This window comes from Zonotrichia leucophrys, chromosome 4, assembly GCF_028769735.1.
Source record: "Zonotrichia leucophrys gambelii isolate GWCS_2022_RI chromosome 4, RI_Zleu_2.0, whole genome shotgun sequence".
Lineage (NCBI taxonomy): Eukaryota > Metazoa > Chordata > Aves > Passeriformes > Passerellidae > Zonotrichia > Zonotrichia leucophrys.
The window spans coordinates 11,258,251-11,282,187 of NC_088173.1; the positions used below are offsets into that span (position 1 = coordinate 11,258,251).

A 23,937-nucleotide genomic window follows, 5' to 3' on the forward strand; every position below is an offset into this window, starting at 1 on the left:
CAATCCCAGAAAACTGGCTAAGAGCCACTGCTCTTAGAGTTGAAGCAGACTAGGAGATAAATGCAGTACTTTTAGATTAAATTAAAGCAAGCAGATATTCTCCCATGAGAATGTTACATTTTTGCCCAAATACTAAGACAATTTAGTGCTTTTTTGTAAACAGACTCTAAAATCACCATGTAGCAGAAGAGCTGAAATGAAATTGATACCAATCTTAGAACATTAGTTATAAATGCAAGAGTAATGGCTATTAAAGACTGCATCAGCTATGCAGTATAAACACATAACTGTTATAATTTTCTTGACTTCACATTTTCCTTTTCTCAAAAGTTTTCAAAGCAGACCAACAGTTCCTAGTGTAGTATCAAACTATTAAGTCATTACATATTTCAAACAGATTAGAAAAATTACGATTAAGCCACATCCAATTCATTCCACTCTATAATTCCAGATGCATTTCTGTATTTTTATTAGTAATTTTAAGACCGCCATCAACAATGCAGGATTCAATAAATAAAACTGTAACAACTCAGATTTGCTCAAAAACTATTCTGAGTTGCTCAAAAACATATCCACCCCTTAAATACTCTTCCATACAATGTCAGATAAAAAAGCAAGGGCATGTAGATTATCTGTTGAAACTAGTCTTTCCTACAAGGGCAGAACTTGAAGGACATACTTGGAAAGCTACTCAGCCCTGAAGGACTCTCTGACTACAAACATTTAAAAACTCTTTTAAAGAGCACATGAAGCATGCAGAGGCCACAAAGCCCAGTGTCGTGGGTTTGATTCTTTTTCTAGCTAACTAATGCTAGAAGTATAACCTCCACAGGAAAACAGAAACCACTGGAATGGAAACACAAAATTTATTATCAGTATATTAATATTTTCTGAAGCCCTTGCTGAGAAGAGAACAATTGTTTAATTGTTCAAACAATTAAAGCCAAGATTGATGAGCTGTGAGTTTTTACCTCAGACTGCAGGTGCTGGATGACAACTGTTAATGCTTCAAACTTTTGGTTACTGGACGTCAGGAATTTTTTCAGCTGCAGGATGATTCCACTTTGGGTCTCACATTTGGTTTTGTACTGTGTCAACTCGGCTGCTTTAGTGCCAGGTGAACGTGCATCTGTGGAAGCCTGAGTCCGTATGCATGAGCTCTTGGCACTCCGCTGCTTGCCCTTGTCAACTAAGAGAACAACAACAACGAATCAATATGCATTTCATGCTGAAATCTCACCACAATGTAAAGACAGGTGCAAAAGAAAGCAGTTATAAATTCCTACAAACACTTGCTGAAACACTAACTAGGAGAAAGGGTTATTTCAGTAGCATTGCAGAGCAGGTACTATCAATTTGTTAATTCCTAACACCACAACCTTGGATACTATGTTCTGTACTTCATCCTCACCATCATGTGTTCTGTGGCATACTTTTCAGTATACTCTTCACAGTGGGCTTTGCAAAAATACTTTCATAAAACGCAAGATATCTGTCCTCCTATCTGTTCAGTAACTTATTTCTAAAATAAGAGTTGTCCTCTTTTGTGTGCAACATAGAATTCATATTTCCTGCACTCTAAAGTACTGCTGAATACAAAACCATTTTCTCTACATTTCCTTTGTTATTTTTCTTCCTTTCAAAATTTTAATTGTAAAAATTCCCCTCTCTGTAGCTGAGGCCTGAGCTTTATTAACTAGAGGTCTTGCAGCATTTCTTAAAGGTAGCAGTTTTCAGTCACAAGGACAAGACTTTAGGAAAGCTCTAAAATGTAATATATTTCAATATATTTTCACAGTCCTGAAATTACATTATTGATTTAATACTCTTAGTTTTGTGGCAACCTCAATGCTTTCACAGTACACAATCATCTCATGTCAGAGGAAACCAGATGACATAAATCAGCACTTGACTCAAACACTGTATTTTCAGGTTTCTCTGCTGCCTTCAGACTGGAAAGGGAGCACAGTACTGCTGTGCAGATAGGGCCAGTCTTCCCCCCTTGATCACAAAGGGAATGAGCAAACAATTTTGCAATAAAAGGCTGATGCAATAGACAAATATCCCTTGGCAATTTAATGAAGACATCTAAGCAGATTACTTTGTACAGTTTCAACTTAACAAGATTTCTTCACGATATAGTGAAAAAACCTGAGAGGTGAGATCTGGATAAAAGAAAGATTTGAACAATCGAAAAAAAAATAAGGGGACAAACTAAGCAACAAGAGTCAATCTTTTCTGAATCCCAAGCACCTGGTTTGAAGGTTGTCAAATGACCCTACAATCATCCCAGCAGTGTAAGGTTCAATCTCACAACTGGAGAAAGTATTAAGAACAAAAGCTTTAATTTTCAGTTAATGTTAGTCTGACTGACACATCAGCATTGTATTAATATATCAGTCTTCCACAGCCTGCATTTTTTTTAGTCTTTGAAAATAGTTTTCCTGTTCAAAATACTAACGTCCTCTACGCCTTCCTTACTGAGCCTGGTATAAAGTGCCTCTTGAGCCTATTAATTTTCCAGATAAATCTGCTCTGGGCAAGAATTTCTGCTAGTTGGAGAATTGTCATCATATTGTGCTTTATAATGTTCAAATGCCCTTGTATTCTTGGAGATCTCCGTACACTTCTGCTCAGAGATGCAGACTGTTAAAGATTGTTAAAATTAGAAACATACCATTGTGCAGCTTAATATTAGAGCTATTAAAAGGTGTATCAACCCAAATCAAAATACAAATGTGTAGGCCAAAAGCATCAAGGTTGGCTGCCACTTCTAGGTATTTTTACCATTATTTAACTAACATGACCACTTCTTCTCTCACTGTGTAACAACATCTTTGAAGTAGACACTTTTACACAAATGCCAGTTCACATCTGAGAGCAACCGTGCCAAATTTTCAGCAACCTTATGGACAATACTGTGTGAAGGAAACTACTGGTTACCTTCTGAAGCTCCTTCAAAAATCACAACAAATAATAATCGAGAAGGAGGGGGGTGGGGGAACAAAAGGGATTAGAGAATAAACATGTAGAGTCAGTTCTTCCCTTCCCTACTGCCTTACATACTCCTACCCTCTCATATATTCCACCTCCCTTCCTGAATGCTCCACTTACGACAAATAGAGAACAAGAGCTTTATTCTTGATGCAGGAGTATTGGGTAAATTCACTGATACAGATGCTAGTTTCATAATTTAATTAAATATTTGAAATTAGTTTTACAACCACCACGCTGACAGAGCTGTGTTAAACCTGAACAATTGCAGACAATTTTTACGCTGGGGAAAAATTACATCACACAGTTAATTACCTAATGAACAAATTTCATTTAAATACAGTGATACAACAGCTAATGACAAATGACAAAAGGCTCCAAATACCCATTGTTTCTGTAGTTCAGCCAGCCCTTATCATTTTGTCAGTTTCATGCCACTGCTTTTATCCTGCTGCCCAGACCACCAAGTATTTTCCAAGAAGCTCATTCAAGCATCCAACCAAGCCAGCCCTTGATACTATACTAAAAAAAGCTGAACAAAAAACATTCATGAAGTGAAACTCAGTGACATTCCTGTTGGCAATTTTATCATAGACATGTGCTATACACAGCCACTTCAAATGCTGAAAAGCATGAGCCCTCTGTAGCATGAACTGCCTCTACAGATTAACACCACTGACACTACGGTGTTTATTTATGGCCTGAGTACCTCTGGGCAATGACAGATCGTTTCCAGATTTGTATAGAAGGCATGCTGTGGTGTCAAAACAAAAGCCATGCTTTCATTAAGACAAAAGCATCATGAGTCTGATTAATGATACCACCACATCAATGACAGAGACTAATTCAAAGATGGTATTGGTTAACAGCCCAAGCCCTTCTCACTTGGGCTGGTTCACCTGCCACCTCTATACAGTCAGACTTGTAACACAGAACAATTTCCACCTTTAAATCAGGTTCTGGACTCCTCTCCAGCAGGCTCAAAACCCCTTTACCCAATAGAAAACTTGGTAAGGTGGAAAGCTTGGTAAGTTGGAAGACAGGAAATCAGATTTTCTAGTACTGCATGTAGTACAGTACTACAGATGGACAGAATCACCATCCTATCCTTTACACCAGAAAAGAAGAAAAATAGCAGTGATTTTGCAAAGACTAAGCCTTTTGACGATTGAATCATTCACAGATGATTTGATTTGGATCTTGGAAAAGGTTCACAAATCCTCTCACTCCCCCCACAGCCATTATATGGATGGCACAGCAGTCTTCAGTTCACTGAGGAGAGCATTAGACCCACTCCAAGCTTCTCTGTGAAGCAAATTGTTTCTCATGCACAGCTGTTCAGAGGCAAGAAATACACAACTGTCAGTACATAGGGTGTGTTCCACAAAGCTACATTTAGGTGCTGGGGTTCTGCCCAGTGCTTGACACAGTATTTGTCTGGTTGGCTACCTCAGAGCTTGCATTGTCCTACTGCTTTCCTGAGCCTCCCTATCTTGTGCATTGTTGTTGGGTTACCAGAAAAATCTCTTAACACACTTTTTTTGGATTGAAGAGCCAAATCAAAGCCTTCCTTTGCATATCATGTACTAGGAAGTTATGTGTAGTAGTATCTACACTAACTACAAATTATTTTAGGCAAGAGATTCGATTTTAAAAACAATTAAATTTTTTAAAAGCATTCAAAATAGACTAAACAAGTTTCTCGACAAGCACAAGTAGAAACAACTTCACTTCTCTCCCCACACCTACAGTCACAACTGTCTTACCCCCAAGCACAGTCTTTTCACATTCATCATCCAAACTGTTAGCTTCCACAGGTCTTTCAAAACCCACGTGCATCGGGTGTAAGCATTTTTCAAAGAAAAATTCTTGCTCAACATTTTCTCTCATGGGAAGATGCAGGTTGGTAAAAACTTTCTGCCTCTCCTCCATTTTCTGGAAAGCCTTGTCTACACATGTTAAATTGGTGCTCACTTCTTTGATCAGTAGCACCAGATCAGCCTGAGTATTTAATCGAGCTTCCATTTCTTCTCTTACTCTCTGGATTTCCTCAAGCACAGTTCTTATATCCAAGTGACTGGACTTCACCTCTGCTTTGAGATCTTCTTTCACCTGTTGCTGGCTCCTCTGCAGTGCTAGCACCGTTCTGATTTCCTTCTGAGATGTTTCCACATCATGCTTTAGTGCCTTCTGCCCAGCCTGCATTGCCTCCTGGCTGGCTTTCACTTCTGCCAACAGAGCAGCGATGCACTCCATCCCGATCCCACGGGAGTTTCAGGACCTCTTCCAGTGTCACAGCTTCCACACAGTCAGGGACATCTGTGAGCCAGTATCAGATTTCCCCTGACGGCAAGCAGCTAGCACAGCCTTGGGATGGTATCCTGCCACAATTTGCAGCACCCTGCAGTGAAGGCACTCGGTAAAAGTCTCGTACAAGGCGAGCCAAAGGCACTACATGAAAGACTTCAACAGGCAGGGCTGTAGTCAGAGCTCCTTCTCAGGACTCAGCCAGAGCACTAATCAGTTTAATTGGCAGATTATGCCACACCTGAATTTTTTAAAATCTTTTGCTGACATCACTGTACGTGGGACGTCACCCCAAAAGCCACTCCCAACAGTCACTTGATCTGTGCATCAATCAAAATATGCCTGGGCATCAGTAACCAGGTTTGTTGCAACGCAGCCAAACACTCTGCGAGAACACACTGGCACTTCCTGTACGACACAAAGGCTCAAAGGAAGCCTGAATTGCCTGCAGGAGCTGAAAGCCAAACAGTTCAACAGCGTGTAGTTATTTCAATTGTATATTCAACAAGGTGATTATGCACCTGTCCTGCTAATATGAGGTTCAGGTGTATATCTGTGGACACGTTTGATAATGCCCCACTCTCACTGAGTGCTCTCCCTATTCACACAGCAAGCAACACCCTTCTGGCAATCTCTGGAAGAACACAGTTCCTGAGGAAACCCTCTAATCCACAAACAATAAAGGCTTATCACAGCAATATGGGGAAAATTACTAATGAGATATTTTTGCCATGTTAAGGAGGCCAAGCCTTTTAGCTACAAGGTCTGAGTGTTAACTTTTCTCTGGAAAAGCTAAGGCTTCTTATTTTTAAGCACAAAACTCTTAAAAGGTCTAGGCTCCATGTGAAAACAGGTGGATTAATGGCACCGGGCTGCTGGCTGTTGTGTTATACAGCAGTTTAATTACACAGTCACTGGATTCAATTTGAAAAAAAATTACCAATACCATGTAGATCTTGGTCTACAGAAGGTGTCAGTCTCTGCTTTCAAAGAGGTGAGCACATACTCAGCATGACACCCAGCAGAACAAGGACTCAGACCACACAACCTGGAACTCAGGAGAACTTACACACCAGACCTTTGGCCCTGTCCTTACTCCAGGATACTTTAAGAGGCGGTGATGATCCCAGAGCAAAAAACCCATGCTATCCATCAATAACTGCAGTAACTCCCCTCAGCATTGTTTTGGGCTGGGAAGCATCACTAGGAATGCCAACAGACCATGCATGCAAGATTCAGGATTTCCAAATCACCACAGTGCTGCTGGCCAAAAGGCCAATCTGGGGACTCTTGCCTTCAGTGAAAGTTTACTACTGGTTTGCCAGTGCTCCTCCTACACTAGTCCAGGCACACTAATGGGACCAGAAAGGTTTCCGAGATGTGCCCTCCACATAGAGCATCTCATGGCTTGCAGGTATTCCCCAACTCTTTTGCTATCACAGCCCCTGATAAACACAAAGTCAATGCTGCAGGTTTTTTCCAAGTCACTGCATCACCTGTTAGAAGGCCAGACATGGGATTTTCTGATGGGATTTCCCAGCACAGGCCACAGACATAGCTTCCTCCCCTTTTGGCTCCTTGCACCATTCCTAGCTACCCCAAGAGCTCTTAAGCATTATTATTCACACAGTCACCACTAAAGACTAGCACGTCGGTTGCAGAAGCCCAAACTGAAATCTGAATCCAGGTAACATGTTTGACAGAAGATTTAGGTAGGTGAAGAGAGCCAGGTAAGAGCAGCAGCAGTACTTCTGCATGCCTTGACCATCAGTTGCAGTAATTCAGCTGAGCAGTGTAAATTTTCATTCCACTCTTCACCATACCTTAGTGGTTACTAAAAATCTCACTTGGTGAACCATATGCGAAGACCTTGTCAGAAGCAAAATCCATCTGAAATTATTTCCACTGTTTCTGTTGTGATAAAGCTGGAAAACAGGTGAAAGGGAGGGTATTTCTAGACTCATGCATGTAACCTCCAAGATCTAAATCTTCCTAGAAACTTTAGCTAACATGAATCCTGTGTTTATAGTAAGATAAACAGCTCAAGTGCCATCCTGCATAATTTCACTTTCTGATGATTTTAAAGGTATGGTTACACAAAGAGTGATTCCATGAAGCACTGATTTCAGCTGAGTTAACAAAAAAACAAAACCAAAAGACCAAAACCAAATCAAAATACCTGCACCATTAAAAATGTTTGGGGACAAAAAAAAGTCTCCAATTGATACCCCTTAGTCCCTCTGTAGTGGAACAGGTTCCTGCAGATACTGACTTAGAGCAGAATTCTAACTACATCAATAAGTGCTTGAAGGAAGCCTTTCTCTACATAAGCTACATTGAAAGCCTGGCTGACACAGCTCAGGTGACTAAATTAGGTACTAGAATTGTCCTTCCTGTCCAGCATCACCAAATCCAAAAGCTGCAGCCTCCTTTTTTCAAAGTGTGAGCACCCACCCTAACTGACAAGAGTTCTCTGCTATAATGTAATACACTGAAGAAAACCTGTCCTTGGAAGCTGGACTCTTGCTCTATATGAGTACATTCATTCCATCCAGAATGCAGTCAATGTGTTCGGTACCCTCCTCACTCAAACTAAGATGGGCTGATTGATCATAAGGAATCCTGTCAGTTTGTAAAGACCACCTTCTTGACATAGATTTCAGACAGATTTCCTTTACTTTTCCCCACTCTGAAAGACACTCTTTAAAACCTTACCAAAAATTAAATTTATAGGTTAATTACAAAGCAAATTTTTACAAAGCAAATTTTAAGTCCACAGAAGCTGCTGCTCCTCCAAATTTTACAACATGTCTCTCAACTGGAATACTTGATAGCCAACAACAGACGGAGAACATCGCATCAAAGCACAAGTTTCAGAACCTAGAATTCACTGTCTCAGAATTACTCATTTCACCTGTTGCACAACAGCTTTTGCTCCAGCTGAGATCTCTCTATCCTTGATGCATCTCAAGTGTGCTAACAGTTTTTCCTGTTTAGGAAAAAAACTCCTGATTTTATAGAGTAACATGGATCAACCACTGTTGAAGATTTCCTCTCAGTTGTACATTAAGAATTAGGGCAGAACAAAAAGGGACTTATTTTACTTAAATAAAATCTGGTCTATTTTGTGTGAGATATGTTTGAGGGTTTTTTGTGGGTGTCTTTTGTTTTGTTTTTAAGGTATTTCTTTTGCATTACAGAGACACAAAAATCTTCTAGACAATTTCCAACCAGCAAACACAAAGCACCCCTATTTCTACAGCTCCAATTATGCCTTCCCCCCATTACAAGGTGTAGAAGTTATTTGAGCAATGCAACAGGAAGACTGATTCGCCACTTAATCTCATGGCTGTAATTTTAAAGCTTGCCTTGTGACAAGCTATGCCCATTAGGAGAGGACACCTTAAGAACACCCATGCAAATAAGGAAGCTGCTGGGTTTAGTCTGCAGCAGTACATACACTACGTTTGAGAGGACCTGGAAATTCAGCTAGCTGTAAATTACCACCTTAAATTCTTCCAAAACTCCTGCTCTGGGCTATAATATAAGCCAGGTCGGAGAAACACACAGGGATAGCAGTCATAAAACTAAATTAATGGCGTCTGCAGACAGCCTGGCAAGGCTGGACTTGGATGGAAGTCTTCAAATCCCCCCAGGCCCTCCACAGCTTCGTCAACTGTAATTTTTGCCTGCATCCATCTTGGCAAGTGGTGAATACACCTTCCTCCTGTGCCTCTCACAGTCCTGGCTGATGATTGTACAAACACAGACTCCTGAAGAAGTGATGTTTTGTTTCTAAGCTCTGCCTCAGGCCTGTCTGTGTAAGCTGGTGCAGACAGTCCCAACTTGCTCTGTTCACACTTCAAGCATGCCAGTCAGGAGCCAGTTCTAGTTTGCAGCAAGAGACTTCATTCTTCAGAGTTGTACCTGGATCATCTGCTCAACTGAAATGCTTAAAATGCTGTACTTCAGAGGCTTCTTTATCTGTGGTCTTAGCTCAAAGCAAATGGGTGACGAGAAACAGCACTTCTCATCTTGCATCTGCCCTGCATCAACATGGTGTGAAGCCCAATAAGACAACTAAATGCTTCCTAAAGCAGTACAGCAGCTCTCCCTTTCCTCTGCTCTTACTGTAACCTCTTGAGTTTCCCTTCTTTAATGTCTAGTACTAGCCCATGTCCAGGAACACCAGCTTATTTCAGCTGTCATCAAATCTGTTTCAAGCTGCTCTGAAGAAACCTATCTACCACCACAGAGGCTTTTAAGAAAGATGCAAGAACTGAACAAAATTTAACTGCAGGTAGGGAAACTTGACCTAGATGCTTCAACTGACTCAGCAGTTGGACTAATACACACAGCAGAAATCTCTCTGCATTGTGTTTTTTCAGGGGTACAAAGGTTCTTCAGCATGTATTTTTTAAATGCGGTACAGCCTGGAGGGGGAGTGCAGAGTCATCACATGTTATTCCAGGCATTCAGTTTGAAGTACTGCTCCTAAAGTCTCTGTCTATCCTCACCCACCAACTTTATTACAGCACTGACTTGTAGCCTCAGTGCAACATTTTAAATCCATCCCTTTTCATTCCTCATTTTCAGCCAGAACTCGATATTATCTTTATACACACAATAATGAAAAGGGAAATCTCAGAAGTATTTATGTTCTTCTAAAATCTCACTATGGCTCCCATCACATCTTTTACTTTATGTAGCGCAGTCATGTTTTACAGAAACACTAGTTAGGCTTTGAACACCTACTATACAAAGTGATTTTGCCTCTGCATTCACAGTGTATTTTGTCAAATTAACAGGAACTGTAATATGTAGAACTGAATTAAGTCTTCATAGCCCAGCTGGTTAGAGCATAATAGGGTTGTGGGTTCAATCCCTCTAAGGCCATTCACTTGGGAGCTGCACTCACTGACTCTTGTGGGTCCTTTCCACCTCAGAATATTCTGCATGATTGTGTGTGATCTAGCTAGTAAACAGCAAGCATGAATGAGACACATGTCTACTACAAAGAAAAAAACATTAATAAACTCACCATACATTCAGAGATGACCAAACAAACAAATTTGGAATGCAATGCAATTCACAGAAAACAACTCTAACATTCACCAGATAGGCTACCAGTGCATCAGGGCTGTCCTGGTTATTTTCCAAACAACCAAGGGTGATATTGATGCTTGATTTTTTTTTAATATATTTTTTAGCTTGTTCTGAACTAGGACAAAGCCTAACACATGTTAGTTACCCATACAGTGCCACATACCACTGTCTGGGGGGAAAAAAAAGGAAGATGGCAGAATTAGTTTATTGTACTAGAAAGCTTAGAGCATGGGTATTTTGATATGAGAGGGATTGACCATATCTACATTAATAAAACTACTTCATCCACCTTAAAAAAACCCCACTGTCATCCATTTTTAATGAAAAAGATGACAACAAGATGGAAAGTAATTGCATGAGGATCTTACAGTGCGCTGATGCTTTGGCCAGTGAGGACTGAATGAAAGACTAAACTACATCTCAATGTAGTTTCCTCAGTTTAGGTATCTGAACTCTGCTACATCAGTTCATCATATACATTACAGGCAACCTTAAATCTTTGAATTTCCTAGCTTTAAAATATACAATATACTGGAAGCTATACTTATTTTACATAAGGGGTTTGTGTTTCAGTAAGTTTCTAGTTCAGGTGTTTCTCTGATTAAGCACAGAAATATGTGAACCAGTTCTCCTTCTTCTTATAGTTGCAGCTCTGCCTTGTCATCCCTAAAGTACACAACTTCCCAAAAAGCCAAGCCCAAGCATGGAGTGATGTTGAAGACTGGTGTCTCTCCCTTCTGCTCCGATTTCCTCAGTCTGTTCTTTCCCTAACTCCTGTGCAAAAAGTTGCTCCTTACTGTCTGGTGCCCTCTACTGCTTCATTGCAAGTACAGGATATGGCACATTTTTGCCCTTCATTGTCCACAAAACTAGAACCCAAAGTCATTGGGGACAGGGGTCTCACCATGATTAGTTCACACTGTTGGCAAACCTTCCCAGATCCAATGAACTGTCCCCCCAGTACAAATCCTGATCCCTTTGTTTCTCCATATCCTCCCTGGATACACTCAGAGAGTATGTGTGTTACAGGCATGTGTAGAAAACCCTCACACAAGACCCGAGAGCAGAATGATGCCAATACAGGCTCTTCCTGTTCGAGCCTTTGTGAAATCCCAGCCCTCACATGTTACCATGGGTGAAATGGCTGAAACACAGCCAGAAAGGAGGAAGCCATATAAACTGTAACATTTGAATGTATTCCTTCTTTAATACTACAGTCCACACCACCTTGCTCAACATCAAGAATACAGGGCTGGAAAAAGCCTCCTGAAACCATTACATCACTCCTTGCTGAAGCAAGGTAAATAGCACCTAGACACAAAAGGCATTTCACCAGACTGCTCAACTGTTTTACCTCGAAAAGTTTTCTACTGCTCAGAAGTTTTACCTAAAATGTTATCATAAAGAAGGTAAGACTTCCTGCATTTTTTTCATTGTATGTTTTCCTCCATATGAAACCCAACCTGATTTCACATAGATGAAATCACTGGCCTGAGTTTTTTCTTCATGCCACATTTCACACAGATACTAAAAGGCTAGCTGAGTTTTCTCTTCTGCTCTCACGCACGCAGAGCAGTCTCCTATGTTCTGGAAAGTCAGATGTGAGAACAGCTTAATTGTTTTTCAACTATTTAACATGCTTCCTTCTGAAAGAGCTGGCAAGCATTATAATTTATGTTAGGGATAAACATAAAGTGACTGGGAGAGACACTTACTTACAAATCCAAGAGAAGAAGACAGACTTAATTTTTTGCATCATAAGTTAAATCTATATCTACATACAAAACTTGGCTTCAAGAACCCAAGAAAGGACTTGGAAGAACTCCAAACAGGACTCTGATAGCATATACAACTAATATTTTAAATTTGCAAACTGCTTTCTGTTGATGTGCTATAGAGGTCTACTTTGTTGCAGTAAAGGCAAAGAAAACCAACAAACCAATCAAACTGGAACGAATTTGGAATTTTGACTGAATCACTAAATTTCATTTTGTCAATTGTGCCTGCTTCTAATTCAATATGGTAATTCTTTCTTCACAACTAACATATTAGCTGACAGTCAGAACATATATTAGCTCAGACTAATGTTAGATTCAAGAACTTGACTTTTTTTCTCAGCAATTCGAAGTCCTTCAGAGAAGAGCATATGTAAGGCTTAGTAATTTGCAAAGAATCATAATCTTCCCTTGAAAACAACTGTACAAAGAAGAGACTTGAAAAATACATTTCTGACCACAAGACTAGTACATTAATATGCAGCATTTTTCCTTGTGCAGTATCTGCAGCTATCTTGAATAGTGAGGACAGAATGGCTTTTAGTTTCAACTCAGAAGCTATTTATCTAATCATACTAGTGTGAGCTGATGTTACATGACTCTAACAAATGTCACTGACTTAGCTATGGCACCGAAATCCTGCCTAAAGGATATTGTGGAAGAAAAAGTAGGGCAGACAGTGGGAATTTAGAGAGCCTCCAAAGCCTTGCCTGCATTACTGCCTTTGTACCAAAAGTGTTTCTGAAGCTGAAACACATCTTGTGTTCATTAAATTCTATAACCATTTAAAAGCAAATTCAGATTAAAAATCAAATCTGCTGATAATGCAAATTTGATTTTTAATCTGAATTTACTTTTAAAAAATGTTCTTTAAAAAGGAAGGTGACAGCATTTCTAAGCATGTAGGAAGCACTATAATCAGGGCTAAGTTATCCAATATAATCATATTTTATCTACCAAAAGATGACTAAGAAGTTAAATTGTAACACTTTCCTCAAAAAATTGCTGGCCACAGATTGCAATACCAAGTTACAAAACTAACAGTTAGCATCCAAATTCTCTTTTTTCGTACATAAAGATTCACTTTGTAAGAGAAGTCACAAATTTGAGTATAAAATAGAGTACAACCCAATTCAGAGACAAAGCTAGTACATGAATTTTTTCCAAGGATTAAAAAAATAATAATTCAGTGACGATATAGGCATGACTAAGCTTATAGGCTGGAAATTAACTTAGAAAAGTAAAGTTGACAATAACTGATCAAATTCCCAAATCCCTTCAAGAATCAGTCCTAGCACTCTTAGGGGCTATGCATAACACACTGATGCAGTGGTTTCAACATTGTTGACTATGGCATCAATCAGTGACTTGGCTCCAATCATTATCTTGATTGGATCTAATCACAGCCCAAAATGGTAACTCAGCAGGCTGCTCCTCCCCAGCTGCACTGACTTCATTTGACAAGTTCAGGATCAGTCCCAGATTTAGTGTTTTCCCATGACCAAAAAATAACCAAGCAATTACTTTCCAAGAAGTGTTAATTTGCACTGTCATTTCCACACAACAGGGCAGAGATATACCATTACCCTCTTGGCAGATGACTACCATGGCAAGATCACATCAGGGAAGTTGCAATAAACTTTTCTGTGTCTAAGTAAAGGATTACCTACTTCTACATTGTTTCACAGCTCAGTTAAGCCTCTGAGTTACTCTAGATCAGTACTGATTTTCTAAAGCACTAAAAATATTTCTTGCACACTGGGCTGGTTCACACAAGTGAAAGTTGTTTTTCTAATCTGAAATTTAAGCACTTGTGCTTTTCATCCTTTTGATTACATATATCAGAACAATTAACACTAAGTCCCTGAAGAATAAAAGAAAAATTAAACTATCAAAATTAAACTCACAACTTTAGGAAAATGTATTTGAGGAGACAGGAGCATAGCATGTTTTAAGGAATACCAAGGTAGATGAACATGTGTCTAAAACTAAACTTGAAATGCTAAACTTGAAACTTTAAAGTAAACTACCCTAGCACTGAAAAACCATTTGCTGGTCAACAGAATATAACAGCATCTTAATAGAGGCACTTCAGTTGCTGCTGGTTAAAATCATTCATGTGAACTCAATCTTCCATGCTTCACTGCAAGTTCAATACAGAAAATATCACATCTCAAGTGCCTCATACCAGCTCTAAGCACTGCTGGAAATCCACATTTTCAAAAGATACACAAGATGTGCTTATATAGACCTTGGCAGTCACACATCAAGAACCTATTTGTGTCTTTCCTGTCATGTTAAGCAGGTTTCCTTCTATTAAACAGCAAAGATATCCCCCCAGGGACGTGCCCGGGACATTGCACACCATTGTTCAGGAACGCCCTTAGTGCAACATTTCGGAGCCTATTTGAAAACATCTTGCCAAGCTGAAAACAAAACAGAGAACAGGGCAGCATCCACCATTTTCATCAGCTAAAAATATGTCTCCACCCTTTGAGAGGCACAAAGTCCTTCTGCTGCTTGCTGAGCAGTTAAGGGACTTCTCTTTCCAGCCACTCCTAACCAAGCTGCACAACTGAAGACCATTTTGGCAATGTTGCCTGACAGCTACCAGTGCTTCCATCAAGGAGGGACTGCTTGTCATGCTTACTGTGGAGACCAAGCAGTTCCTATGGAGAAGGTTTAAAACAATCAAATATCATTCCTTGCACTTTATGTGCCCCAGAAGGTTTAAAACAATCAAATATCATTCCTTGCACTTTATGTGCCCCTGAGTCTCTTCTGTTCAAGCTAACAAACGACAAAGATGGCAGACAGATTCTGGCTTAACTGGGTGGTGGGCTGGGAGGAAGAGAAAGAAGACAACACAATCTTCTTGAGGAGCTGACACCTGAGGTAAGTGTGGTGCTCACTGGGGCATACCCATAACATATCACAAGGACTCAAATCCATATGTGAGGTCAATCCTCAAGAAAAATCTCCAAATATGAGCACCTTTACTTGTGCCACTAACAAAGACAGCAAGATAAATATTCACTGCACATTACACACACATCTTGCTTTCCTTTACATTAAATCCTAATTGAGGTCCCTGGTGAAATACAGGTTTAATAGGGTTATGCTACTCATTTCATATCAGGACCTTTAATCTTTTTAACTGGCAAAATGTCTTAACTTGATAAGTGAGTTAAGCAGGTGGCAGATTGTACAGTAATATTTGTGGAAATAAGCAAGCCTTATTATATTTGTTACACAACATAGCCATGTTTAAGGCTAAGAAAAGCAAATATTTTTCTAGTCTTCTGTTTTATTTGGAGTAGAATAATTGCAACTGGCTTTCTAAGAAAGTTCACTTATTCCCTTGCAGAAAACATTTCCAATAATCCTGTTTTATGACTTAAAATAGCTGACAAGGCTTAGCACAGTCTATTCATGTAATAAATACAAACAGAACATTTTAATAACTTAGATGCTTCTGATATAAGCAATATCTGAAAGTATAAAATTATTCTTACAGAAGTTAAGCAATAAATGAGTATAATTTGTAATACTGTGACTTTTCTACTGAAGGAGTGCTAGTTCTCTTTGAGAAAAGGATGAGCTTTCATTAAAAGTATTTCACCACAGATGTTCCCAGCCGTTCTATTTCCTGCCTAACTAGAAGTATTTTTATAACATCACATACAAACTGTTTACACAAGGATCCTGAGGAAGATCTTTTACTTGCTGTAAGTGTACAAGCAGCACACTATCATGACAAGAAGTAGCAAATATAAATTTAACCAGGAGTTGAACACAGGACTCCAGGTTATTTAATGCCCTAGCTACAATTACTACACATCAGTAAAGATGATACCAATAAAAGGTTTGTAAATAGCAACTGTAAAGCAACATCATGTGCAGATACAACTCAGGTTATTTAAGGTGAGTTATTTTCACATTTGAGTATCTGGACAGAAAAATTAAATGGGATGTTGTTTTTGGGGGGCTTTTTTACACTATTTTAAGACATAAGTAACACTGCCAATATATTCTTTTTTCACCAGATCAAATGTTATTTTGTTGTCCTTGTAGGAGAAAGAACAGACACAATACTCCATGACCTGTTGGTGGAGATGGTTAGAAAGGTGCTGGTGATAGTGCTAACATCTTTAGTTGTTACAGCAATATCTTTTAACTTGTTACTGTTTATCTGTAACAACACTATTCCAGCTAGACTGCTTTACCAGTGCAGCCTTCACAGATTTTTTTTTCTAAAAGACAAGCCAGGAGAGGTAGGTTCTGCTTGCAAATAATTTTCCAAATAAGTTACGTTTTGGCATGATATTGGGCAAAACAGTCAAGAGCTGTTTGGAACAATGCAACTTCCCTAAAGACATCATATCCATCACCTTTGTATCCAGGTTATTTGTATGCATTGAAATACTGAGAGATTACAATTTTTTTTTTAATAAGAAAAATACTAGCAATGATGCTTCACTACATGATACTAAATTAATAGCAAATATATATAAACAGAAATCATAATTTCTTGCTATTTGCGGCAGTAAGAGTGGTAACTGTGGTCCCAATCTACACATTATTTAACATAAAATGAAATTAACTAGAAATGGAAGAAACTCTATTGTCCTTCACACATCAGTTTTCAGTGCCAGCAAAGAAAGAAGGGTAACTAACACAAGACAGTGAGACAGTTGGCTGACACTCAAAACAGCGCATTCTCCCACTGAAATGTCATGGTATGTTCCACAAAAGAAAGCTATTGATGTATGTTTCAGGAATTTCATATTAGAATGGCTGAATAAGTAGTAATACTTCATTTGTCTGAATGCTGCAAGCCATTTCTATTATAGTAACAGATTCATCTGCACAAACTGCAAAACTGGGAGAGGCAGATTTAGAAGTATAAGCCTTGCTTTACCACATTAGAAATACCCTGAAGTAATTTAAAAGCTATTCAAGTTTTTAAGTGTAAGTGTAGCTGCCTGTCATTTTCAAACCCTAACCTACTTCACAGCAATAGAACTTGCAGCCAGATCCTTTTCACCTATTAGATATGCCAAATGGGAAAAATGCACACTTAGAATATGCAGTGGTACTGGTAGAGATTATTTGTTATGTCTTTTATATTTACTCTCCAACTTACGCCACCAATTTACTCTCCCATTTTCTTTTATGAGGTTGAGCTTGAAGCAACAATTCCACTTACTTCCTACTGGCAAATACTTGGGGCATCCTTCATATGTAATTATCTATTTAAGTGAAGGAAGAACAAAATCCAGCATCACTTGCTACAGTGGAGTAGAACACAAGTTGCTAAGCATCTGTTTTTCAGTAGCACCCCAGTTATTCTTTTTTTGATTTTTTTGGGGCAAAGCTCCCCATTTCAATTTTTTTCATACTTTATTAAATATATGCACAGGTTAAATGTTAACATCACATATAAGTTAACCTGTTTTGACTCTGGCATGTTTTTTGTTGGCTTGGGAGTTTCTTTTGTTGTTGGGGGGTCAGGGTTTTGGATGAGCTTGGAAGATCCTTTCTGCTACTGAGTCTACCTTTGAAATTCCTAGTGCTGTCTTTATTTTATAGCTATTGTAAACACATCCATTGGATGAGACTTGCATAGAGTACAAATTGTACTTACAAACACAGAAACACCTGGAAATAAGAATCTCCATTCAGTTTTCATGTACATGCCTACTGAAGCTATGACCTACTAAGACTGAAATCAGGCACATCAGGCAGGTCATTTAGTATTCAGTCTTGAATAGATTAAGTCAGGAGCAGAATGTCATTGACTTAAACAGGAACATGATTAAATTTAAAATCCCCCATGACGAATGGTTTCCAGCTATTCAACTTCTCTTGCTCAGAACAGATAAGCTGGCTTTACTTCTGAACTATTTTTTTCCTTGGTGGGTGACACAAACATTTAACATACTTGTCCTGCATAAAATTTCTCCAGCAGACTTCTGGGTTTAGAATATTTAGTAGGATTCAGTGTGTTGGGTATCTTTCTGTGGTGCTGTATTAAACTGCAGTGTCAGACATTTAACCAGTACTTCACTTATTCTTCAGGGGGATGGGAAAAAAGTGATATGAACAGTTAAGCAACCCATAACATCTCAGGCTTTTAGAATCCTTTTTTAAGAGCCCTGCTTTGCGACACACAGAAGTAATTTTATAGCTCCCAATGTGATCAAAGAACAACTTTGGGAAGAAGTCATTGAAAAAGGACGTCAGCTGCCCAAGTAAACACATTTATGATGTTTGCTTGTTATTAGCCAGGGAGCTTCTAAAACTGGTATTGCTGAAAAGACAAGTTTAATAAGCAATGGAAATCACCAGCAAGACAAGAGCACCAAGTACAGTTTGCTTAAGGGAAGGAAAGAAAGGGGAAAAGCAGCAAGAGGGGCTGGATGAAAACATTTTGGGACAAAACAATATAGAAACATTGACAAATTCTCAACAAAAAGCACAAGAGCTTTGACCTCCATTTGCAAAGCTAGTTTCTTGTCTGGACTTTCATCTTTATATAAGAGAAAACATAAGCAATTCAAAACTAGTATTCTGAATCATTCATAAGAGAATGTCTTTCTCTCACAGTTAATACAGAACTGATGATCTACACAGAGATGATGATTTACTCTGTCACACCACTGAAGCATGAAGAACATAAGAGCACTTTAGTCACTCTGGTAGAAATCCTAAATGGCTCAATATAGGGAGCAAATATCTCATCACTGAAAGACAGTGGTTCCCACTCTCCTCTGCCATGTTTATGCAATTCTGAAGTGTTTAGATTTTTGCAGTTACTTGCTACAAGTAACTTTTATAAATCACAGGATGGGAAAATAAATTATTTCCTTAAGGTATCAGGATTCTATTTTGCTGAAGAGGGCACTCATTATATACAGCTAACAATGCAGGTGCAGTATACTTCCAGTTGCTGAGAAAAATGATACTTTGATGTCTGCCTGCATTTAAGGAGAGAGAAGAAAATTCTGGATATCTTGACCTTGAAGCAGTGCAAAGCACAGTCATGGAAGTCAGACACAAGGCAACAAGCTGAAACACCTTAAAAACATGTTAAATATTACATTAAATTTCACCTGGACTTATTCTCTTCCTATGGGAAAAACATCTGATTTTATCTGGCTTCCCCTGAACAGACTGCATGGTTATGCTGCAACATATCTGAATTACTCTAGGTACTCGGACACCTCCACATGAATGACAATACAAGTAGTGCAAAGATATCCAGGCCAAGGATCCATTTAATGCTAAAGTGCAATGACTAACGTAGAATAACCCAACACCTGTGTAAACAACTCTGTGTCCCCCATTGCTCCATGTGAAGAAACTTCATCAGGCTGCTGCAAACTACCCTCAGGTCATACGGAAAACCCAAGAACAAGTTCCATCCTCTTCCTCCCAAAAGTGCTTACATCCTAACCTCACCAAGTCACTGCACTGCAATTGTCAAGCACAATATGACAACAGAAGAATCCAACCTGACCTGTGCTCTAGATTACTTCAAAATTCTACACTTCAACAATTGCTGTAAGTATCTTAAGGGTGGTCTATAGTAATAAAGGCAGTCAAGATCTATGCTATGGTCAAAGAGAGCAAAGAATGAAATTCATGATAAAGCTTCTTAGAAGTGCAATCTACATCAAAACTGGAACTCAGCACTGTTTACATAACACTCATACATATTCACGTTCCTAGATGGACTCTGAAATTCCATCTGGCAGTTACCCCTTCCCTTATTTATTGACACACTCTCTACTGCTTAGTGCGCCTACTGCTCATGTGACCTTGGAAAGAAGCCACACATCATTTTAATCAAATTAAACCACTACAAGAAAAGACAGTCATATTGGTGCTGCAAAACTAAATATGGCTCCTCCTGGCATTTAACAACGACAGAAAATAACCTTTTAGGCTTGTGATATACACAATCATTGCCCCATGTACTGTTGCTGAGTTCTATGAGCCTGAAATAATCACTAACAAGCTTTGATGCATTCTGCTGTTTCCAAACCCGCAGTATTATCTATACATACTTGCATTCTCCACTACAGACTATGACCTGGTTTTCACGTGCCCTACTTTTTTGGTATACTCAGCTCCAGCTAACCACTGGTAGTCTTTCTGCTAACATACTAACTTCCTACAAGACACAAGGACAGCAAAGCAGAAGGGGGAAAGCAGGCAAAAACCTCTGTGGCTTCAGTGCTGTGCTACTAGTCTGTACATACTGTACATAGAGAAAACACACAAAAGGTCTGTTCAGCACTTCCGATTTAATGTAGTGCTGCTCAACTAGAACACAGGGCTTGCAATCTATTTTACATGTTGTATTTCACAGACACCTTCAGGCAAACTTTACTTTCACATCTACTCAAAATAAATGAAATCAAAAGCTGATTCTTATAATTGCAAAATTCTCTTAATACATGCACTGACATTTGTCTTTCCAAAATTACACAAATTTCAGTAGCACTTAATGAACATCTGGAAGACTGAACATTATCTCCCCTTATCTTTTCCTTTAGGATTTTTGGTCCTGGAGTATGTGTTATGTAGAAATTTCACATTATTTATATAGTCATATACACAAAGACACCCTTTACATAAGAGTTTTTGGCATCAAGGTATTTAAATCCTAGTTTAAAGCCAACACAAGCAACCTGCAAACAGAAGCCTATATTGTACAGTTGGCCTGTATTATGTTCATAAATGCATTTATCATCCCAGAAGAATTTTGAAGCTGGATTTACTTTGGCAAGGATAAGAAATGACAAGGCAAATGGTTTAAGCTGCCGTGTGAAAAGACAGGACAGTAAGGAAAGCTGACTGGTAGCACTCAACTCCAAGAAAATAAAAGCAGAAAGGGTGGTATTCAAGTGAGAGAGGAAATTCTTGAAGAACTTCTGCAAAAGTAGCTTATGTAGCTGCTTCCTCCCTCTAAGTAAAAGGAAAGAAAACTGTAAATAGTACAGTGGAGAAAAATACTTATATAAGATGCTCTCAAGTATCTCTAGATGGCACACAGCTCAGCTGAAACAAAAAAACAACTTCCACCCCTCACCCCCAAAATGACATATGTATGTCCTGGAATAAAGCCCACCTTCCATAAACTTGCTTTATTTGCTTCGCCTGACATTGCAAATAAAAATCAGGTCAGACGCAGTTGAGAATTTTGTAATTCTTTTTTGTTTGTTGTGTTCTCTGTGTGTGTTGAATTAAACACACACACTTGTCTCCAGTGTCTCAAAACGTTGTACCTTTTACGTTTCTCTTGAAAGAAGAGGCACAAAAGTTTCTTTGTTCCACTTGCAAGTAAGATGTATTTAGCACAACTGTGATAACAGCTACCTACAGGTAAGTATTCAAATATTTCCCACAGACAGAAAGCCACACCATGACAGCCTGTATTCATTCCACTTCCCTCCCTTCTTCCCCTCTTGCACCCAAATAAGATACAGAAAAGACAGTGCTCCCAGCAGATAACCATTTAAATTATTAGATTAATATTTAATAGCACAGACTTCCTGATACTATTTTTGGATTTGTGCAAGGAAAGAGCAAATCCCAATTTGCATTTCACAAACAGAATAACTATCTTCCAAACAAGCAGCTCAGCACACATGCAGAGGCTTAGAATATGAAACCACTTTGCTTGAAAGTCAGACTTCTGTCTGAAATTCAAAAACTTTCATGCCCAGTACAATTCTTACTTGCTAAAAATAAGATGCTGTTAAAGTAAACAAGATACTCAGTGCATGCTCTAATCGTCATATTAAAAATACACAAACCTGTATGAAATATAACAGTGCTTTTCTTGTAGCCAGAAGGCAGACGGATGTTTCGGAGCAATCCCTTTGCTGTCAGCCTTATGCGCATGTTGGATAAGGAAAATTTCGGGGACCATAACATGTCTTCAGTGCAGTTGGAAGACAAACAAGCAAGAAACAGCCTCCATGTACCGTCACATACTATGTTTTTAAATCACTACTGGCAGAAAGGAGCAATTCTTGCTAAAAAAAACAGGCTTGAAGAAATAATCAGGTCTCCATTCCTTTGCTGTTACTCCTTATGCACAGACAAGCAAAAAATCAGTAAAAGCAGATATCCACAATGTAAATGCTGCTGGCAGCTTCTCCCCACCAGATGTTCTGGAAACAAAGCTTGTCCTCAGAATAAAACCGACTTAGTGATTTCGAAAACCAGCAGCCTCTGAATTGCATCACAGTACCGATGCTCAATCTGCTGTGGGACTCCGTGAGCTGGGAACTGGAAAAGGAGAAATGGGAGGAGGAGGATGAGGAGGGAGGAGGAGGAAGTGGGTGGTCTCACCAGCTGAATATATCATCCGGCAATGTCACAGTCGATGTAATTTTTCTTTGGAAACTGTAAGGAACATTATTTGAATATTCCTGGAGGCATAGTTCAGCTTTGCTCTCCAAAAATCTTCTCAGGGTGCACTTTTTAAAACTGTTTCTTTCAATCAAATATTATGTCCACATTTAAAGTACTAACAAATCCAAAGACACATCTATTCTCCAAGAACAATTCACTATTTGAGAACTGCTTAAGGGAAATTCTGCTTAGCTTGGCAGCTCAACACTGCAGATGCTTCCATTTAGCATCAGAGGAGAAGGACTCAGGCATTAATTCACATTAAAACAGTTCTCTGCCAGCTGGGTTTTGAAGGCACCCAAACACTGAGGCAAATAAGTAGTGTTGGAGGAATTCTTACAAAATAGATGTACTTCCCATACTTGAGTAGCGCTCATATAAAGAGTTTCCTCTTACTATTTAACAAGCTGAAATTTTTGCATATACTTTGTTGAAGTCCACTGCCATTAGCAAAAATTAAATTAAAAAAAAATATAAAATAAAGGAGTAACTGTTTTACATATTAGAAAATGTCACATTTTTTACCTGCGACCATGACTAGACATACATGCACTGGCCACATTCCTGTGCAAAAAGAAACATTTCACTACTTTTCCTGAGGTCAGCAGCTGCCTTGCCAGGCAGCCACTTCAGCAGGGACCACCCAAGTACTCTCAGCCAGTGCTGGAGACAAGACAGCGGCAGCTCACACTTCTATGGCGTTGTTTGAAGAGCTGGCCTCCACAGACTTTGTCACTCTTTAGAGACAACAAAATTAGGTACTTTTCCATTGCTTCTGCACTTCTACCTTTTCAACAAACCCCAGCCAATTTTCTCTAACATCTATACCTTTGAACAGTTTTTCCACTTCCAGAAACAATTAGCTCAGCTTAGTCTGAAGCAGGTATAAGCCAAATTAAATATCACAGTGACAGCTCTCATTTCAGCAGTGCCTTACCTGTCCTTTCTTTACATCCCTACCTTACAAATCTAACTTTTATATTTTAATAGTATGTCTTACTTGCTCAAGATGCACTTAAAATTTATAGAGCTTATTTTCCACATCAGCTAGAACTAAAAATAGCATGTTGCTGCTGTATCTGGGTATCTCTGAGATCACGCAGAGCCCGGTGCAGTGACAGTGAAGCAGATGCTCACTGTATGTAGAGCAGAAGAGCTGCAGCACAGCACCCAGGCAGACCCACCAAGGCAAACTCCACAGCAGACTGTGTGAGAATGCACCAGCATGTTTTCAAAGCAGGTACCAAAATATTTATTTCCCAGCACACTGATGAAACACCAACTCTGAAGTACTATAATACATCTTCAGTCCACACAAAACCAT

At 39.1% G+C, this 23,937-nt stretch overlaps 1 protein-coding gene across 4 annotated transcripts in view; it reads right to left on the bottom strand.

Moving 5' to 3' along the window:
• Nucleotides 1-23,937, bottom strand: part of MTUS1 (microtubule associated scaffold protein 1) — a 116,358-nt gene that overhangs the window by 26,799 nt on the left and 65,622 nt on the right. For 3 of the 4 annotated variants that reach the window (XM_064710465.1, XM_064710464.1, XM_064710466.1), the window contains one exon: nucleotides 972-1,189. In XM_064710465.1, the coding sequence (XP_064566535.1) occupies nucleotides 972-1,189 (218 nt within the window). Of the gene's footprint in view, nucleotides 1-971; nucleotides 1,190-22,009; nucleotides 22,488-23,937 lie in introns of those variants that run through there. The other variant, XM_064710467.1, reaches the window with a different exon arrangement.